Below are 19,123 nucleotides of genomic sequence, written 5' to 3'. Positions count from 1 at the left end.
GAATCAGATCCACTAAAACAACCTATTTTCTCAAATATTATTAAAAAATTTAACTTTTTATTTGAAATAAACTGATTTTTTTTTCTGCTTCTTAAATTAATTAAAATTCAATTATCCTTCCCTATAAATAAGAAAAGGGGGTGAAAAAAGTGAAAGCAAAAGGAAGGAGGCAAAAATTAGGCGAAGCGAAGAACTTCGCTAAAAAACCTTCTGCAAAATCCCTTAAATTCATCATCTTCATATTTCGGAAACCCTAATTTGATCAATTATCACAATCAACAACTCCAAGATTCAATCTTTCGTCGGAAAATATGGATATCGAGCAAAAACAAGCTGATTTAGTCGATCAATTTGTCAAACAAGCGTCGGAAAACAAGGGTTCTTCTCTCTCTTCCATTATCGTTGACGCTACTTCCAGTCCTTCGCTGTTCGCTTTCTCTGAAATTCTTGCGGTTCCCAGTGTCGCTGAGGTATTTATTAGGGTTTTTTGTTTTAAATTTTTGGTTGAATTTTGCTTGTTTTGTTTGTTAATATTGTTGTGTGTATGATGGAGAGGTTTGATTGTAATGTAGTATAAAAGACGGTTTTTCGTTGCGTTTATCTGCGGTTAGTTAGGGTTTTGATCATGGTTGGTAAGTATATACTACTATTTGAGAAATTTCTCGGGCATTAAGATGTTGGAGATTGCGGAATTTTCGTGTTTTTGATTGTTGGATTATGATGTATTGTAGTGAATTGCTGCTAAAATTCCGTATGTAGACTATTTTGCTTAGTGATTAGGGTTAGTAGTTTGCTGTATTGGTGTAGTGTTAGTGGAATTATAATTGTATACCTAGGGTAGTGGCGGAGCTAGAGGGCGAGTAAGGCAATCGCCCCAACAATGAAAGGTTCAGTATTTGTTTACCATAAATCGATTTTTTTTTTCTAGGTTATCCTGTTGAATTATTAGTTCCCTAAAATTTCCGCCCCTAGCCCTCGTACCGTGGCTATGCCACTGCTTGAGGGTGAGCAACAAAATCCACTCCCACTCTCACATTGGAAGTCACTCCTACTTTTAGAATTATTGATTTAGTATACAACAACAACATTACCCCAGTGCCTCAATGGCTCCCGCAAATTGCGGGGTAAGGGGGGGTCGGATGTACGCAGCCTTACCCTTGTGTTAGAAACACAAAGAGGCTGTTTCCGAATGACCCAAGATGAAAATTGCGTCGAGAACTGCATCGAAGGACTGCAGTATGATCCAAGGTAGATGCGTATGTATTTGATTGTTAATTGTTGTTCTTAATGCAGCTTGAAGGAACTGAGCACTCGATGTACCTCAATCTTCTCCGGTTGTTCGCTCATGGTACATGGAGTGATTACAAAAGTAAGCACTCTGAGTTCTATTTAGGTTAATGGAAAGTGTTACTTTGCGTATGCCGTATGGTGTTTAGTTCATATTCTTGGTTTTCTTTTGTGAAAATCACATAAATTCATTTAGTAATACTACATTACCACTTTTAAATTGGCATCCTATTTTGTTAACTCCTTTTGTGGTGTGATTTTAAGTTGATAAAAAAATAACTACACAACCTAACCTTTTGTGTTGCTAACACACCTCAGTTGTTTCAAAATGACCCAAAATGAAAATTGTGTTAATAACTACATCTAAAGATTGCTAGTCCAGAATGAAAAGAAGCTCAACCAGTTTAGTGAATCACTTTATTTTATTTTGAACGACTGAACTTAGTCTTTAGCTCCATTACGAATGGAAAACGTGATTTTGAGTTAGTAGTGCTTTTAAATTGACATTCCATACCTAATATATGTAGTCTTATAAATCATGATTTATCTTTGCCATATAATATGTAGGCAACGTGGGATCTTTACCTGCACTGGTTCCTGACCAAGTTCTCAAGTTAAAGCAACTCACCGTGCTTACACTAGCAGAGACGAACAAGGTACTAATTTGTTGTTACATTCTTATAGTTATTTCTCTTATCCCCAATGTTATTATTGGCCTTCATAACTAATCCGGTCCTGTCATTATTTTCTCTCTTAATTCACTTGTGTATATATAAGAACAATTCATCTTCTACTGGAAGTTTAGGAAAAGCTCTCCCACGCGCTTTTACGCTGTAGCTATGTCATTTGGAACTTGCGCTAATTGAATTGAATTTACTGAAACAGTGCTATTATGTGTGCTAAGTGAAGCTCTACATGGATTTTAAATATTTTTTGGGCCTCTATTTGTGTGTTATTGTGTGCAACGGGAATAGTTTTCTGGTAGGCATTGTGACATTTTCCATCTTGTCTACAGATAGTCATCAATGTTTAGGAACTGGTTTAGGCACAAGGTTCTCAGACTGGGCATGGGTGTCAGGTGTCTCAAAGATAGTCACAAGCTCCCTTTTTTCCTTTGCTTATACATCTGGGTAACAGTATAAGATTTATAAATGCAACTCTTCATAGCCTCTCTCCAGCTTGATCTTATAAAGGGTAGATATTATAGCTGCAGTAATCAGTCCATTTGTGCATAAATTTTACATGCTGATAGCTGATTGGCTTACTATCTGATAGTCCTTTACTGTTGAAACCTTTGAGGAGAATGCGGGCCATGGCAGTCGGCAATTACTCGCTAAATGTCTGGTTCATTTTGAAACATGTGCTAAGGAGGTGCTTTTATGGATGATAAGTAAAGTTTTCTTAATGATGCTTGTCATAAAGTCTGAAGGATTTATCATCACTCATTTATAATTTTATGGATACTAATGATCAATCTCAACGGTGGACCCCCTACCATCCGAATTCCAACATTGTAGCTGTTTGGGGTGCAGTCTAACCAGTTGTTATTTTGAGAGCTACCTGGTTTTGTTTTGTCGGGCATGAGATCCTTCTCAAAAAGGGAAAAGCCTACTATAAACACTTTAAGCCGTGGCTTCATCTACTAAGTTACCCAAAAGAGTAGTGTGTTAATCTAGCAAAGTGAAATCTTGGTTTAGTAGTGCTTCAGATATTGGGACTTAAGTGACTTTGATTTATTTGCTTAATGCATAGTTATTAATGTGATTTATTTAGTTGTAGCATCTCTTTGGGATTTTGTGTAGTTTATACTTTATATACAGTTTCTTATCCTCTGTTTTTCTTTGTCTAATGACGTGTCTTAACAGGTGCTTCCATATGATCAGTTGATGCAGCAATTAGATGTCACAAATGTGCGTGAACTTGAAGATTTTCTTATCAATGAGTGCATGTATGCGGTATGTTTTCTGATATAGCTAATTTTGCTCTCGGTTGTTGGTTAATTGTGATAAGTTTTATGGATGTTTTTGTTCTTCATGGGGACTCCTTTCTCTTATTTTCCTTATTATCAGTTCTCTCAACAGAGTGATAAATACGTTGCACATGCAGACAGACACCGGTGGAGATTGGGAGGGAGGGACTAGTCAATGTATGGAGTGTGAGGGGACCAGTAAATCTGATTCGTAGCTATTGGTTAATGGTAACTGTTTGGTTCATAGAATAAGATTACCTAAAAATTTTGGACCAGTTCTAGATACTAACCCTTTGTTACCTTAAGGGGATCCGTATAGTAGCTTGCAGTTAGCGGAGTTTGGTTATCAACGAGATGCATCTTTTTCAAAGGATTGTGTGCTGCAATTTCTTTAGAGGATCCTTAGTCAATTGCAAGTGTTAGATGAGACACGGTGAAGGAGACTATTATTTTGTGAAAAAGTTTCATGTTTTAGCTTACAATGAAGTGCTGAATTGTCGCATTGAAATGACATTGTCAGATATACCACCATACTGAAATGTTGAAGTAACATGATTGGTCAAAGAGAGAAGACATTGTTACAGTCTTTCAGTGAGCTGTTGTTGGTGTAATGTAGCTTTCCATTTCAAGAACAAATTATGCTTAAAGTTTGTTCCGAACCCCGTGTTTCTATGGGAGTCTATTTTAAGCGTAGTAATGAGTTGTTTGCCAACTTTAGTTGTCAAGGAGCCACAATTTTCAACGAGGATTGTTTACTGCTCAAATATGCCAGTAAACCATGAATTTTAGTTATGTCTTTAGCACCCAGTTTGACAGTATCACTTTATTCCTTACTTCCTGGATTTTCATTTGAGCGTTTTAATTTTTTTTTTTTTTTTTTCAAATGTGTGTGTATAGATGTCCTCACTTTCATTTCTGGTTCACAGGGTATTGTCAGAGGAAAGCTTGATCAGTGGCGCAGATGCTTTGAGGTCTTGACCTCTGCCTTCCTTAATATCCTTATTTTTGATACTTTGAAGCTATCCCGTTACCCTTTATTCATCTTGTGCTTATAGAATTTCAGTTCCTGTGTAGTAATTTTATTGCTGTGTACTGATGCAGGTGCAATTTGCTGCTGGAAGAGATCTTAGACCGGGACAGCTGGGAAATATGATACATACCTTGGCAAACTGGTATGGGACTAGTTTTCGGCGTCTTTGGGTGTGTGGTGTGTTAAATCTGATTATTACTTGTATCGCCGTATTCTACTTTCTGATCACACTTTGACTTAGATTGCCCTCATAGTGACATATATTAGGGTCTTGTGTATGCATAATTTGATCATTTTTTTCTGTCTCGTTTCTAAAATCCATTTTCTGATGATTCTCCAGTAATTTTTACTTATTTGGACATTCTTTTTTCTAATTCATTTCCTTGCTGCAAAAGCAAAACGAGATGGGAGCAGAGTGTAGTAGAAGGGGAAATAGTTTTCTTTTGGTCAACTTGCTATCCTTTCATTCTGGAATCCGGGGTAATTCGTTAGTGGTTGGAGTAGTGATCTCACCTTGTTATTGAGAGTTTATTTACTAGAGTAAACGTGTTCCAGAAATGCCCTGAATTTCCCCCCCTCAAGTCAGCCTACAAGCAGTACTCTCTAGTATCTATGTGACTGGCTTGGTTTGACTTTTGGACGATAAGGAGACATCTGTATCTGATTTTCCTGTATCCATGTAATTGGCTTATTTAGTAGTCTTTCTTCTTCTGTGGGGTATTACACATTATTTAATGTATTGTGCTTATGTTTTTCAGTTATTATGTATACTTTGCGAATCTAAGGTTTATGTACTGTATGCTTCACTTTTGTAGTTCTTCATACAGAGTATCTTGCTAAGTTGAGACTTGAGAGCCTATTAGATTTGTGATTGATGTTCTTTGTTGGATGTGTGTTGTGCTTTCTTGGACTATCGATTTGCCTATGAGCTTTGGGTGTGAATCACTACTCCTTGGCTAGTAGCTACTAGGTTTAAACCTTTAATTACTATTTTATTTTAAATGAAATAATAGGTTAACAACATCTGACGATTTGTTGGTGACGATTCAAGACAAGATAAAATGGGCTGATGCAATGAGTGAGTCGGACAGGAAACACAAAAAAGATGTTGAAGATAGAGTGGAAGAATTGAAGAAATCACTATCTCTGAAGGTATGAACCATATTGAGTTATTTTCTGTTAGTTTAAGTTATCATAATACTAGCCTACTGGCATCACCTCGTGGCAAAAGAGGGGTTCGTGGTACAGCTGTTCAGTGATAGTACTGGCAACATGATCACCTGGATAGGACCGTGTATATTACATGCCGAATTTTCTAAAAAAGAACTTTGGCTGCATTTATTTTCATCGCGTAACTGACCTTTCATCTAGGTTGCACTAAAACAGACACGAACACTGACACGACACGGACACGTGACACGGCATCCCATGAAATTTAGGAAACAGGACACGTCATTTAAATTTAATAAAATATATATTTTATAGTTATATATGTGTGATTTTATTTTTGAAAAAGTATTGAATATTAAATTTAAATAAGTGAAAGTAAAACTTACGTTAATTATAACTCATTCTCATTTCCAAAACCCAAAACCAACTTATAATCAATCTATTTCGACATTTCATTACCAGTCTAAAGAACATCATTTGTCTCCAATTCAGCTTATTTCCCCACCAAATTCAACCATATAACAATTCTCGCCATTTACCTTAAATTCAACTTGATTCCGTTTGGAGGTGTGTCCAAATACCATGGACACGGCTCAAAATACCATGGACACGTGCCCAAATAAAAGATGAAAGTTAGACACGGCTTTACAAGTGTCCGACACGTTTTGACGTGTGTCCGACGAGTGTCTGACACGGGTGTCCGACACGGGAACGCTGATTAGGAGGAGTGTCCGTGCAACCTAGCCTTTCATTGGGTTATGTCTACTTTTAGTGTGTCCCACCCCAATCCAAAGCTTAAGTAGACCGGTTCAAGGCGTGATTCCCAATACAAGCCCTGGGTTGAACTGCCTGTGGGTAACTCTTTGGGGTCGGTTACTGGGGGAGGTTATTTCCTTTTACAAGTCTCTCAGTCACCTGTACATACAAAATACACTTTCATAATTACTAATGACTAGTGTCCATATTTAGATGTACGCCAAACTGTTCTGTGTTTATGGATGCCAGTTTGAATTACTAAGTAGTCTTTAGAAGCTCATTTTACTTGTCCGCATTATGGGAATGTTGGTTCAAGGTGTGATTTCCCAAGATAAACTCTGAGTTGAACTGCCTGTGGGTAACTCTAGTGGGGTCGGCTGCTGGGGGTGGTTATTTCCATTTACAAGTCTCTCTGTACATACACTATACACTTACATAATTACTAATGACTGGTGTAGTGTCGCATTTAGATGTACGCCAAACTGTCCTGTGTTTATGGATGCGAGTTTGAAGTACCAAGTCCTTAGAAGCTCATTTTACTTGTGCGTATTATGGGAATGTTGGTCGATAGTCTTACTTACATTGTGGCAGAAGCTACCCACTAGCAGGCAGATGTCGATTTCAGAGGGCAGGAGGAGATCTTCTCTGAACCTGGAGGAGTGATGGACTTTGAGGAGGATAGAGTTAGGTCTAAGAGGTAATGTAACAGTGGCCATCATTTCTATATTTGAGTATTGCTGCTTTATTATATCAGTGCCCTTTTTTCCATTTTATATAAAGATTAGGATGACAATGTATCTTAGTTTAAAAAAGCGCGCCCCGAGTGCGCCTAAGGCGCGCCTTGGATGAAGCACTAGCCAAAACGCTTCGGTGAATTTTACTATTTTAGGCGCGCCTTTTAGACATGGCTCACTTAACAAGGCTAACTAGTACGCATTTTCCATATCTTTTAGACAAGGTTACACCATTTCTTTTCCCCATTATTTTAACTTTACTCCTTGACATATTAACGAACTTGAAAACTCCTAAAATGGCTATTGTTGGCCAAAATTTTATTTGGAAATTACAAATTTGTTATAAAAAATAGGACGCCTCACGTCCAAAAGGCGTTTGCCTTGCGCTTCGTCTCGTCGCCTTGGGCCTTGCGCATTTTCAAACTAAGCAATGAATCCTGGATCCGATTGGATCTGTCAGACTTGATAGTGGTTCCACATTTGGATGTGAAGTATGTTGATCCGATGGATCTGGACCTTCTGGTCACATGTGGCCGATGTGGGACCAGGGTCAAGATCACGGGTCCGGATCCAAGGATTCGATCTAGATTTCCCCTTACTATTATCTCCCCTCTTCCACTTGCAAAACTCGTCATCTAACAAGTTTGTGGAAATGCAGGAGGCGGCACCCTATACCTTAAGAGGTAGGAGATGGGAATGATTTTGAGGGCTGTGGATTCGGTTAGTTGCGCAATATGCTGAAGAGGTTGCTGCTTTTGGGGATGATATTCTTGTGTTTCTAAACCATTGTCACTTCTTTTTATTATGATTTGCGCGTATTAGACAGATATTGACTTCTCTTTGGCCTGCCTTCGGCTCTGGTCAGTCCTCGGAGATGTAATAGTGGCATTTTGTTATATGCAGTTCTAACATCTCTCTCAACTTTGGTAAGGTCTTTGAGGTATTCGAGTAATGTTTGTTATTATCTTGCTCGATGCTAGTCGACTAATAGCCATCATGATATTCTTGTTTTTTTTTTTTCCTTTTTTTTTTGTTGCCAAAAAAAAAGTCGTCATGATGGTCATCGTGCAATTAGTTTCAGTTAATGTATTATACAACCAGTTGTATATAATGTATTATACAACCAGTTGTATATACAACTTATTCATTGTTGTCATGTTGTGGAGCTTTGTTACAAAGTTGTCGAACTCTATTAACAAAATTATCGAGTTATGATACAAAGTTGCTGAGCTTAACAGAATAATTATTAAGCTCAATAACTTGTAAAATAACTCAACAACTTTGTGTGAGAGCTCGATAACTTTGACGCGGTTGTACATAGCTATTATACAACATAGCTATTATACAACTAGTTGTAGGATAGTATTTGTGAATTAGTTTGATATAGATGATACACGATACATCTATTTAATTTATGGCCGGTATCACAACAGACATCACTGAAGCTAGTTACCTCCTTCCCTGTATTTGTACCTTCATAGCTCTTCGCCTGCCATCTCCCGTGCACTTTCTTTCCGACCAGGCTTACCAGCAATCTATTCGCCACATCTCATCCTCTCATGAGCCATGACCTCGTACTTACTCCTCAATGAACAGTTTCCTCTATATACCCTTGCCATTGCAATAATCGATAATAGAAAGCAATTCGATCCAAATTTCTTTTCACTGAAAGTGATTCGATTTAAAACCATTTGATCCAAACTAGTTCAAAACTAGTAACACATTAAAGACATCGGCAATAAAGTTGCCTATTACTTTCATAGTTTCAACTTAGAAGTCTTGTGACAATATGACCTACAAAAATCGATTCAATCTTTGCTTATCCGATCCTGTTACTACAAGGAAAGGGAACAAAAATCGAAATTTTGAAAGAAAGCTTATCTAGGTTAAAAGAGGATAACATACAAAGGAAAAAAACCCGACAAAAGTCGAAATTTCACGCATCTTTATTTTGCAGCTCGCAATCCAAGAAGTTCTTGAATTCAGCGTTGTACTTGTAAGTCGTATCACAATATCACATGCGCTTAGTCGTTCAAAAATTTTAAATCCATGATATAACATTTTTAAACAAGTCAGAATTTCGATAAAATCAATTATGAGATTTTTCATCCCTATTTATAATAAACCCGTGATTTTCAAACCACGTAGATGCCTAGACTCTAGAGTATTAGGATGTCCATCCGAGACGGAAAAACTGGCTACCTTAATAGCCCTGCCTCCTAACCTAAGCAATGTTTAATTATCACCTCCGAAATGAAATACACACTCGCGATTGTTTATGGCGACGTACTGTAACTTCCTCTACAGATTTGTTTCACACATTCATCTCCATTGAAGCTTCGCACCATCAACGTTCAATTCAATGTCTATAGGTGTTCATCATTCTCTTTCCTCTCTCCTTCAATTTTTCGCCATTTCAATTTCTTTTGTTAATTCATTAGTTTTTATACATCTATTTACTCAATTATTGCTTTTCTGTGTGATAATTTGTACTGTTATTTCAGCATGTGGATTATTATGTTCGTCAATTTGTTCTCTTTTGTTTGCATTTTTATGTATTAAAACCGGAATTCAGAGCATAAATGAGCTAATTTAGGTTTATGTAGTGAAGTTGTGATTGTATTGAAAACTTAGGTTTGGGGTTGCAATGCCATAGATGTAGTTCTCGACTCAATTTTCATCTTGGGTCATTAAACAACTACCTTGTTGTGTTAATCCCGCAATTTGCAGGAGTCGTTGAAGCACTGGGGTAAGTTGTGGTGGTTGTTATAAATGTAGGGCTTGCTTGGAATAAATCAATTTTTAACGGGGTAAATGTAGCGAAAGTAGAGGAATTGGGGTGGTAATTGTGATAGTTGAAGGAGGGAAGGAAGGAAGATAGGGGAAAAATTCTCGTGTCCTCCCGGAGGACCGTCCTCCTTACACCTAAGCCTTTATAATATTCCATTTGGTGGATTGCCTTTAGGTGTAAGGAGGACGGTCCTCCCGGAGGACACAAGAATTTTTCGAAGGGGGTGATAATTCCCCGCCTCCCCCCTAGGGTAATCTACTATCCTCAAATGGAGGTAATAATCTTCCTCCACCATCCTTCACCTTTTTTCCTTGCTACTTCCCTTTATTTTAGTGTATATTATCCTCGTGACAACTGACAAATTAACCGTATTCTAACCGACCCCTAATTAGTGAGGCTTTCGTTTTCTCATGGAAGAAGTAGAGGATTCAAAGCTTAAACTTAGGTCCATTGGATTTGCTTCGACTCTACCCCATTTTGTTTAGTTCAGGTTTTGGGTAAAAAGCTCTCAAACAAATACTATCATTTAGTTAAACGGAAGTTATATTCAGTTTAGTTCAATGCATAAGTTATTAGCTGAGAAGATCCTTGCCTAAAGCAACCATCATTAGTTCAATTCTTGAAATAAGTAATCATTTTGGTCATCAAGTAGGGGTGGAAGGCCATATTTTCTAATGATACGCAAAGTAGAGCCAACAAACATTGATTTGACTGTCATACACAAAGTTTGCGGATTATGGTTAAGACTATATAAGATTATAACCCATTTGAGTCATTGGGTTGTCATGTACCCCGATGCGACATGTGACACGAATAACCCATTTATTTAAGTAGATCGTTTGCTTCTATTGTTGTCTCGTCCTCTACTTTTGTCAAGTAATATTGTCTGTAGGGAAAAGCGTTAGGTAAGGATTCCATACCCATATCCTTGAGTGTCGTTTTGGATATCGGTAAGGCCAGAATTTGAAGAGTTGAAAATCCTCACCAGTTCAAATCTGGGAAGTTAAATATTTTACTACTACATATAGAGTATAGACCGTCCCCTTTGACTTTTTCTCATTCTTTTCCAGCTTCGTCTTTGCTTGTTTGACCTCTATATTGAAGTTCCGAATTTCATCGACTTGGTGGATAATATAAGCGGCCCGTAAGCTATGTTACTTCGACAACTTGATTATATGGGTATGGGATCCTTACCTGACAGCTGACACCTACCAATCCGAGCCTTCTATATAGACACACGCTTACATAGTGAAACTAAAGGAGTGAAGGGTATATGATGTATATGTATAAGTATGATTTTTGACAGTTTTAAGCCTTCCCAGGATGTCTGATGAACGTTTTTTGGGCCTTATTATGGGCCAAAACGACCGATGAAGGCGATGATAGGCCCCCATAGCCATTTGATCTCCTCTACCCTATATCTTAGCGGATACTACTTGGTCAACATTCCTTCGTTAATTTTTGGTTTTCATGAGTCTGGTGCTTCTGTTAAAGTTTGCTGGTAGTTGAGAAACTTTATCACTGTTAATAGGAGTCTGATCTTTTAGGGAGAAGTTATTTTAGTTCTGGAACAACATCTCATTAGATGGGCCACTTTAAGTTCGTTAGGAAATCACGCTACTTTTTCTGTGGCTTGAGCGCTCTGATTGTGGAGAGTAGAGCCTTTGAGGTTCTTATTTGTGACGTTAATTTCCAATCACAGCAATGACGGCAATCAGTTCTTCTATTGATTCAACAAATACCAGCTGTAAAAAATATGAATCTTACTGAACTAATGCAATAATTCCCAGACCAGTGCGGAGTCACCCATTGGTTGGTTTCTTAAAATAGTTGCTTTGTCAGTGTTATGCCAGTCTGTGTAGCTACGCTTTTAACAACGTGACGCACCAGTACCATAGACATTGAAAGTGGATAGCTGCATAGACTTATGAAAGGCTGTATGTAGTTATCACGTATCATTTCACTGTTCCTTCTTCTGTTGCCTTTTTTGTTTCATTTCACATCACCATCTTGGCATCTTTGCTAATGCTTTTTTTTTTTTTGTCGTAAAGGGAGTCGCTAGGGCAGTTTTAATACTGAGGAGTTTGAACCGAAGTCATGATTTCCACCCTCATGACTTTACCCATTAGGCTAACTGACTTCTGCACTAATGTTGCTTTTTCGCTTCACTTTCAACCAGTTATTGAGAATCTTTAACCTGATTCCCGAGAAACAATGGGGCAGAGTACAGGAAACCATCCTGTCTGTTGCGAAGTCTTTCTCGCTGAGGTCAGTGAGCATGTGCCTACTTCAGTTGGTTGCATGGCGTATACTGGGTATGTAAATATGTACCAAATAAATCCCTTTCCAAAGTGTTTTCTTGACTAGCCTGATATAGGGAAAGAGCCTGTTTCTGTTTGCTGCATGTTAAATTTTAGAGGGTAGTCAGCTGTTCAATCAGGAAAGATGTTTAATAGTCACAAACGTGAAACATATGGATGGGAAAGGTGCTGTCTCTTTTTATTCTGCTATAGTGTTTTGCCTAACAAATCAGCACTGTTTTCTGGTATTACTATTAACACATGGAATGTGTGATTAATTTTCCTTCCTGTTCATTGGAAATGCAATACTTTTCCCTCATATATTTTTCCAAATGTTAGGGAGTATATAATTTTTGCTTAGTTAAAAACCCAAATTCCAATGGAATTAAAGACTCGGTATTCTTTAGTTTTGGATTATAATGAAATACACACCAAACTGGCTGCGCTTCCTTTTTTTATTGTGATTTAGTCATTTGATGCAGTTCTTGACGCAATTTGACGCAATTTTTATCTTGGTTAATTTGGAAACATCCTCTTTGTGTTGCTAGCACAAGCGTAAGCTTTACCCCGTGATTTGCTGGGGCCCTTGAGTAACATGGGTAATGTTGTCGTCGTTGTAATAAACCCATTAGCAAGGTTTTTGTTTGTTGATGCAGCTAGGGGTGTAACCGAGCCGAGCCGAGCCGAGCTCGAGCTTACCTATGATCGAGCTCGGCTCATATTGTAAAAATCGAGTTCGAGCCCGAACCCGAGCTCTTGAAATCAAGGCTCAGGATCAGCTCATTTAATATTTTACTAGCCCGAACCCGAGCCCGAGTTTTGTTTACGTACCATTTTTTTCGAGCATTATTTTAATTATAACGTAATTTTTGATTTAAAAATTCAAATTCAAACGAGAATATTATCTTTTTGTTAGTTTATAACAACAATTATTATGTAATTTTATCTTATAAACTAATATTTTAATTTATTTATTTTAAAATTGATACAATTTAAGTAAATACATTAAAAACATTAAGTAATTTTTAAAATAACGAGCTCAAACGAGCTCCCGAGCCGAGCCTTAGTGTGCTCGAGCTCGGCTCGGTTTGGGCTCAGCTTAGTTCAAGCCCGATCTCGAGCTCAGTTTGACCGATCTCGAGCCGAGCTTTGACCGAGCCGATCCCGAGGGCTTGTCGAGCAGGCTCAGTTCATTTACAGCCCTAGATGCAGCTCCTCAGTTCTACTTGCACCCTTCTCCTTTCTCTGTTTTTTTTTTTTTTTTTTTTTTTTTTTAACTTTTTGTTGTAAAGTTAGTCATCATCATCCCTCAGCTAAGTACATATCTTCTTTGCCTTTATGGACAGCAAAGAGAAGTATACAATGTTCACGACTTCACGTTTCAATTTACTTTTAATCCAAAGTCAATATAAACTTATTTTTACTGAATTTTAATGATGTTTTGGAATTCAGATTCGCTATTCCTTGGCTCTGATTTACTATGAAATAAAGCAAAATTTGACTCGCTAACTAGGAGTGCTCCATATTATTTTGAACGAGTAGTCACTCGCCGGAATTCTCAATGCGTTTTTCAATCTCTCCTTGTTAACACGAGATAAGGTTGTGTGTATCCATTCCTCTTACCCTGCCATTTGCTAGTGCCGTTGCACTAGAGTAACTGTTTTTGTTGTATTGAATGTTAAATGGAGTTACGTTCTATGTTAACACGAGGTAAGGTTGTATTGAATGTTAACTCATAAAAGTAGAACACATGATAATTTCTGCAAATAGTAATGGCAAGTATGTCAACATTCCACATTGTTTTTATGATTGCTTTTGCATCAGAAGTCGCTTCCCAGTTCGTATAGAAACTTTATTTGCCTTGTAGGCTAAAACCAAAACTGTTAATACTTGCTGCTGATGTCCATTTGATTTGTATTTATTTTAATCATTTCGCAACTTCAGGATGTTGAAAACAAGAAACTTCGTAAGTGTCCGTTGGAAGGCTAGTGGTTGCAAGCCTGCAACAACATGGCGGATGAATTGAACTGATGGGAGACTATAGGTTGTTATCTCGTCTTTGAAGGATTTTGGCACTTCACTTTGGCCGTGTCAGTGTGGGGGCTTGTCAACACCGAAGGATACTCCTCTGGAACAACAATACTTCAGTAACTTCACTTGCTGCCAACATGGACAAACCCACGAGCAACAATGCTTAAAAAAGAGACTCTTATGATGCGTCTCCTGCGCTCGCTCACCCATTGTCCACTGGTCAACTTCCTAGTGCCCAGGCGAGGGGATTTTCAAACGAAAAATTGACAATTTTGGCTGAAAGTTGTCACTTATCATCCCTCTCAGACTCTCATACTCGTTTTTCAGGTCCATCTTGTGGAATATCTTGTAAATGATACACAGTTGGTCTTCTTTCAGACGGACTATTTTGGTTTGAAACAATAAAACGGGATTTTGTTACCAGTTGACAACCAAATGTGACCACTCCTGGAAAACAAGTTACCATAAGCTGTAACACTGACTAAACCATTGTGGTTACATTTGACCATAAAATGGTCACAAAATCCCGTCTTATTATTTCAGACCAAAATGACCGTCTGAAACAAGAATTTGTGATACATCACAGTTGTCTCTGTGTGTTGTGGGTGCGGGATATTTGGCAATCGCAAAGTACCAAATCCCTGCATTGTCTTTCAGTATATCAAATCATCACCAAAATTTGTGAAGAGTGTAGCCTTTGAACAATTTTTTTTTTCTTTTCAGGTCGAAAACACAAGGCGCAAGCGGCTTATACAATTAAAGGTTAGAGTGATTTGAATTTTTGTCCTAATGTATGCAATCCAAATTACTATATCAAGCATGATTACTACAAAACAGAATGTGGCAATTGGTTCTGTTTTTTTTGCCTTCTTTTTTTCTCGACTGCTGATAATTTTTCAGCTGTTGGTGTGTCGGGTTTTGTTTATGTGAATGAAAGAAGCTTTAATGTTAATCACGTTAGACTTGAGGGAAGTGTTGCCCATATTAAGGCATATAATTATTGATCATAGGGAAAATGCACGCGGTGCCCTTGAAGTTTCACATTTTGTTCGAAATAACCAATTTTTTGTTCCGGAAAACTTTAATAGGCTATAATTCGTGTCTACGAGTTCAGAAAGTGATAAATTTTTTTTTTCAAATCGATTATCTTTCCGAGAACTACGATTTGAAAAAAAAAAATTGTCGTATTTGAATCCCGTGACTAGGAGTTTTTGTACGTCAAAGTTAAGTTTTTTTACCGAACAAACTTTGAGTGACCATATCTCTTAGTCACGAATTCCAAACTTGACAATTTTTTTTTTCAAGTCATAGTTCTCGAAAAGATAATCAATTTGAAAAAAAAAATCGTCACTTTCTGAGCTCGTAAGCACGAGTTATAGCCTCATAAAGTTTGCTGGATAAAAAAAAATTGGGTATTTCGGGCAAAATATCAAAATTCAAGGGCACCGCGTGCATTTTCCGTTGATCATATCATAGATTTCAGCTAAAGCTTTAAAACTTTTGGTTGAGATGATCTTCTCGCATGATATCTGAGATGGATGACCCCGAGGTTTCAAGTTATAATGAAACTTGTCCGTTTGTCAAGGACTCAAGCCCAAAGGGCTTTTGCTTGAGCGGATGCACTACAACCAAATGAGACTAAATCAATGGTTTAATATCTTGATTTTCATGCTGATATAAGTTTTATTTCACCTACAGTAAAATAAAGGAGTCAAGTAGGGTTGAAAGCGCGAAAAAACTAAGTTTTAACATTGTATTTTTCGGTTTCAAAGTTCAAACTTTAGGCCTTTAGTTAAGCTAGATGCTATAGTATGTTGTTAGCTAATGTAAGTGTTAATTATCCCATGTATAAACAGGGGTCTTATTTAACATTTTCCTTTTTACTAGAAATAATTGCCCTACATGGAAAAAATGATAAGTGGGAAGGTGAATCAAAAATTTCGAGCCGAAAAATTGAAAGGAAAAATAAATGAAGACATTGTCTCTTACTTATTCTGCATTTTTCAATAACTAAAAGTCTCAAATTTTCTTAATCCCGTAATTTTTCAGACAAGTAATTGTGTGAGACGACCTCGAGTTATTAAGAGATCATTTTTATCATATCCTTTCATGTGATTTTCTATGATTTTTTTTTTTTTTTTTTTATCAATTGACCATGCCAAAGTCGGAATCTTGAAAATTTTAACATCCTTTCACGGATGATGGGGGTATGATACATAAATTTTGGGAAATGATAATGTCACTACGCTTTTTGTTCATGCACAGGGCACAACAATACGAAGTACAAGCTAAGACTAAGGACATGTTACTATTTATCGCCTCACAAACATGAGCGGCATTAGTAATTTTAGAGTGGTGTTATATTTTTCCTAAATGTAAATTTTAATTCAAGTGTGACCTTATCACCCCAAATATCGAGATATTTTATTCTCTTTTATCAAGAAAAAAAAAAAATCAACAATCACCTTAACTTTATTGAATAGTGACCCTCAAATTATTTTTGGGAAATCGGACAAAACTTAAATTATTGAGTATTAATTTAATTTAATAAATTATAAAAGAAAAAAGAGAGGTGACTGACTCAGTGACTCACTAACCCCAGAACTTCTTGGATGGAATGGCTCATAACCCCACAGTAGGAAAAAAAATGTCATCCTAATATACTTTCCAAAGAAAAGATAGTCTTACAATTGTCTTTTTTTTTTTTTTTTTTTTTTTTTGTTACAAGAAGCGGAATTAGCCCATAAATAAAACGGAAACAATTGACTCGGCACCTCATCTGGTTCCCATATAACCACTTGCTGAACTTGTTCGACCCCCACATTCGCTAACCAATCCGCACAACTATTCGTTTCACGATATATGTGATGTACTTCACTAAACCACGGATGGTCGTTTAAGAAGCACTTACAAATCTGAACCAAATGAGCATGAGCCGATGGTAGCTCCTTGATTCCGTTTGTATGATAAATCAGCCGAATGACCTCTCTTTCACGATCATTAGACCCCGTTTCAATGCCATCAATTGTTTTGAGTATAAAATATTTCTTAGAAATTATTACATTTCTCCCTTAATCCTATTTTTAAACACAAATTGTTATGTAAAACGATTTTACAGAAATAAATAGATATTTTCCCTTTTTTTTAATTCGTTTTAGCTTATTGCACAGGAATTAATAAACCATCTGAAAATGTTGTACTATTAGGTAGGTGTTATAAATACATTTTGAAAATAGAAAAACAATTTTTTTTTTTTTTACTATTTTAATGAGTACTCCGTATCTCTTTTCCTAATTGTTAGTGTTTTGGAAAATGAAATGAATATGTAGTACATGGAAAATGTAGAACGGATGAAGTATTAAATACGGAGTATAATTTTCTATACCATTTTACGGTCAAGATAATTGCGTACCATGTTTATAGGATATCAATTATCAACCATTGTATATAAATTCAAAAACTGATCAAATGAGAGGGTTATAATACTCTTTCATGGTATCAAGTTCAAGGCTACCGATCCACTAACTCGCTAAGTAAACCAAGTAACATTTTACGTAAATATTGAAATAACTTTCACCATTACTTGTATTTTGCAGTAAGTATTTCATTATCTTCTATGGGTGATTTTACAATGTTTTATTGTAATGGTTTTACCTAAAATTTATTCTTTTTAAATTATACTCCCTCCTATTCACAATAAACCTCCCATTTTATTTTGGCACAAATATTAAGGAAACACACTATCCCACCATATAATTAAATTTCAACCACACAAATACACTACCCCACCATATAATTAAATTTGGACCACACAAACACTTACCAAAAAAGGAAATAGGGAGGTTATTGTGAATAGACGGAAAAGGAAATAGGGAAGTTTATTTTGACTGGGAGGGAGTATCATTTTACTTTGAGGGTAAAATTCAATAATGTGATAGCAAAACCCAACAAAATACATCCATTTACACTTTTTAGTTGGCAAAAATAAAAGGAATAGACAATTCCAAAAAATATAAAGAAATTGCTTAAAAAGTCAATCCAACGTCAAACTCGAGAAATCTAACCATTACATCATCTATTCATGATAATCCCCGCAAAGAAAAAGTACCTCCCATAATTGAATGATTGTGATGATACATTAATACGTACTTTATTTTTCTAGATGATTCCCCTATTTTATTTTACGCTAAGTCTCCTTTAAAATGAATGTATCTATTTTTATCAATAAAATGGGTTATTTATGTATATAAGGCAAATTTGTTGCTTTTTTTCATGCATTATGCTTTTGTTTTATTCTAATTATTTGACTCGTTTTAAGCTCAAAATTGATAGTGTCGTCTTAAATAAGAATCCTCTATTTACTAAATGAATAGTTATATACTTCAAAAAAAAAAAAAATTGAATAGTTATATACTAGGTTAGAACCCGTGCCACAGCACAACATTTTATAGTGTGATCTTATATAGAGTGTATCAAAATTAACAAATTTACATAAATTATCTATGGTTTTAATTTAATGTTATAATTTATTAAATTTAATAATGTATAATAATAATAGTATTAAGAGGTAAAAAGAGGATGCTTACTACCATTAGTTCATACTTGAATTATCTTTTTCTTAACCTCTATTGTTTTTAGTAAAATTAAATGTATAAGTTTGGCATTGATTGAGAATTACAGCAATTATTTAGTCGTAACATATATATGTAATTATGACAATGATTTTAGAGTATATTTTTTACGGGTTATAATCTTAGAAGGCAAAAAACGTAAAGAAACGCAATTATTCTTCTCTACTAAGTACCTCTCCTATGCAGGTAGAGTGCAGGTTATCAATTCTGTGGTGTTTGGCCTTAGTAACTTTTGGTGCTCTAGCCTTCTGCTACCTGATCAAATTTGCAAGCTTATCTCCAAGCTCAATAAAGATATTTTCTGGGGCAATGATGTAGATAGCAGGAAGCATGTTTTTAAGAGTTGGAAGAGTATTTGCACCCCCTGGGGGGAGGGAGGGTTCCAAATCAAGGATGTTAAGGGATGGAACCAGGCAGTGCTACT

General features: G+C 36.4%; 1 protein-coding gene and 1 long non-coding RNA gene across 6 annotated transcripts; both read left to right on the top strand.

Moving 5' to 3' along the window:
- The first annotated feature begins 119 nt into the window (after positions 1 to 119).
- Positions 120 to 7,910, top strand: LOC141585960 (COP9 signalosome complex subunit 7). 4 transcript variants are annotated; one of them, XM_074407043.1, is made up of 9 exons: positions 120 to 470; positions 1,294 to 1,369; positions 1,855 to 1,943; positions 3,153 to 3,242; positions 4,183 to 4,227; positions 4,358 to 4,428; positions 5,300 to 5,438; positions 6,821 to 6,909; positions 7,605 to 7,910. In XM_074407043.1, the coding sequence occupies exons 1-9, from the start codon at positions 312 to 314 to the stop codon at positions 7,624 to 7,626; spliced, it is 780 nt and encodes a 259-aa protein (XP_074263144.1). In that variant the 5' UTR covers positions 120 to 311; the 3' UTR covers positions 7,627 to 7,910. The 4 variants fall into 4 exon arrangements, with proteins under 4 accessions (XP_074263144.1, XP_074263143.1, XP_074263146.1 ...); XM_074407042.1 differs by having other exon boundaries at positions 6,818 to 6,909; XM_074407045.1 differs by having other exon boundaries at positions 6,807 to 6,909.
- A 1,175-nt stretch (positions 7,911 to 9,085) lies between these two features.
- On the top strand, positions 9,086 to 16,491 carry LOC141585958 (uncharacterized). 2 transcript variants are annotated; one of them, XR_012519450.1, is made up of 5 exons: positions 9,086 to 9,318; positions 11,917 to 12,052; positions 13,982 to 14,395; positions 14,792 to 14,830; positions 16,334 to 16,491. It is a non-coding gene; the product is annotated as an uncharacterized LOC141585958 (long non-coding RNA). The 2 variants fall into 2 exon arrangements; XR_012519449.1 differs by lacking the exon at positions 16,334 to 16,491 and having other exon boundaries at positions 9,087 to 9,318; positions 14,792 to 16,167.
- Positions 16,492 to 19,123: the final 2,632 nt, after the last annotated feature.

Source organism: Silene latifolia, chromosome 6 (genome assembly GCF_048544455.1).
Source record: "Silene latifolia isolate original U9 population chromosome 6, ASM4854445v1, whole genome shotgun sequence".
NCBI lineage: Eukaryota > Viridiplantae > Streptophyta > Magnoliopsida > Caryophyllales > Caryophyllaceae > Silene > Silene latifolia.
The sequence above is the reverse complement of the archived record's forward strand: the minus strand, read 5'-3'. Positions and strand labels throughout refer to the sequence as shown.